This window comes from Cyprinodon variegatus, unplaced genomic scaffold, assembly GCF_000732505.1.
Source record: "Cyprinodon variegatus isolate N-32 unplaced genomic scaffold, C_variegatus-1.0 Scaffold595, whole genome shotgun sequence".
Lineage (NCBI taxonomy): Eukaryota > Metazoa > Chordata > Actinopteri > Cyprinodontiformes > Cyprinodontidae > Cyprinodon > Cyprinodon variegatus.
In genome coordinates this window covers 148,148-149,312 of record NW_015151048.1, presented here as the reverse complement: position 1 = coordinate 149,312, position 1,165 = coordinate 148,148, and the positions used below count along the sequence as shown (strand labels likewise).

Below are 1,165 nucleotides of genomic sequence, written 5' to 3'. Positions count from 1 at the left end.
TGGCATGTTTTAGATTTGACATGAACTGTTCCTTCAGGAGTCCTCAAACATCTGGAAGAACGGGGACGGGGTTTTACTGTGGAAACCAGGCACGGTAACCAAGGTAACCAATGGTACACAGGACTGACCCGGTCCGTTCCAGACCAGACACAACCAAACCGCGCCAAAATGGTACTAGCTCATCAGCAGGGCTCGGCACGGTTCAGTTCTGGCTCGGTTCTAAGATAACAAAGAGTCCATGAGCAGACCGCCTCATCTCCTCACAGTCAGCCTCCGTAATCAGGACATTTCAGACATTAATAAAAATCCTGCTTCTCTATCGTGCCACAGGGAGGATTCTGCTTAGCAGTGTGATGAACATCAATGTCTGTTTGAGCCTGATTGGGGCAAAATATTCATCAAAAGAAACACAACTTTCCAGTAAATTTGACTTTCCAATTGAAAAATGGAACATGGAAAAATCGCCACCCGGAAGAAACTTCCAACGCTGGTCCAGGATCCTTTTAGCCGCCATCTTAGTTCTGATGCAGAGAAATGTTCTTTACCCCCCAGTATTTACTGTAGCAGTTTGCTGCATGTAGGGAAGAACTCCAGAGGACTTCCTGGATCATTTAGCGTCCCTCTTCCCGGAGTTCTGCCCGGCATTCTACATAAAACTGGTCATTGGAAATGACATTAGGTTGTTTGTCATCAAAGCAGAGGCAAAACGTCCACCCAGGGCCACATGTCAGACGTCTCCTTTCCATTGCTCAGCAATGAAACGGCTTAAAAAGATGCAATAAATTACCAGAATCCTCCTGAGGGTCTGATGTAGTTTTCTTCTTCTTCTCCTGCAGATTTCATCTCACACTCCTTCTCAGTATCAGAACTCCAGTTCCTGTTCCAGAACGTCCTTCCGGACCTCAGTGGTCGGACGGTGGTTGATGTTGGTTCCAGACTGGGAGCAGTTCTTTATGGGGTCAGTTTCAACATTTGCAAACATCAGAGATCCAGACAGAGTTCTGATAAAAGCCGTGTAGTTCAGAGCTCAGCTCAGGATGATCCAGAGCCGCTCCTGCAGGGTCTCTGACCTGCAGGGTCTCTGACCTGCAGGGCCGTCTCAGACCTGCAGGGTCTCTGACCTGCAGGGCCGTCTCAGACCTGCAGGGTCTCTGACCTGCAGGGC

At 48.7% G+C, this 1,165-nt stretch overlaps 1 protein-coding gene across 1 annotated transcript in view; it reads left to right on the top strand.

Annotated features, from left to right (window-relative positions):
* LOC107096050 overlaps positions 1-1,069 on the top strand; it is a 4,788-nt gene extending 3,719 nt beyond the window's left edge. Inside the window, exons 4-5 of the mRNA XM_015392537.1 lie at positions 38-103; positions 837-1,069. Coding sequence (XP_015248023.1) covers positions 38-103; positions 837-1,069 — 299 coding nt within the window. The remainder of the gene's footprint in view (positions 1-37; positions 104-836) is intronic.
* The last annotated feature ends 96 nt before the right edge of the window (positions 1,070-1,165 follow it).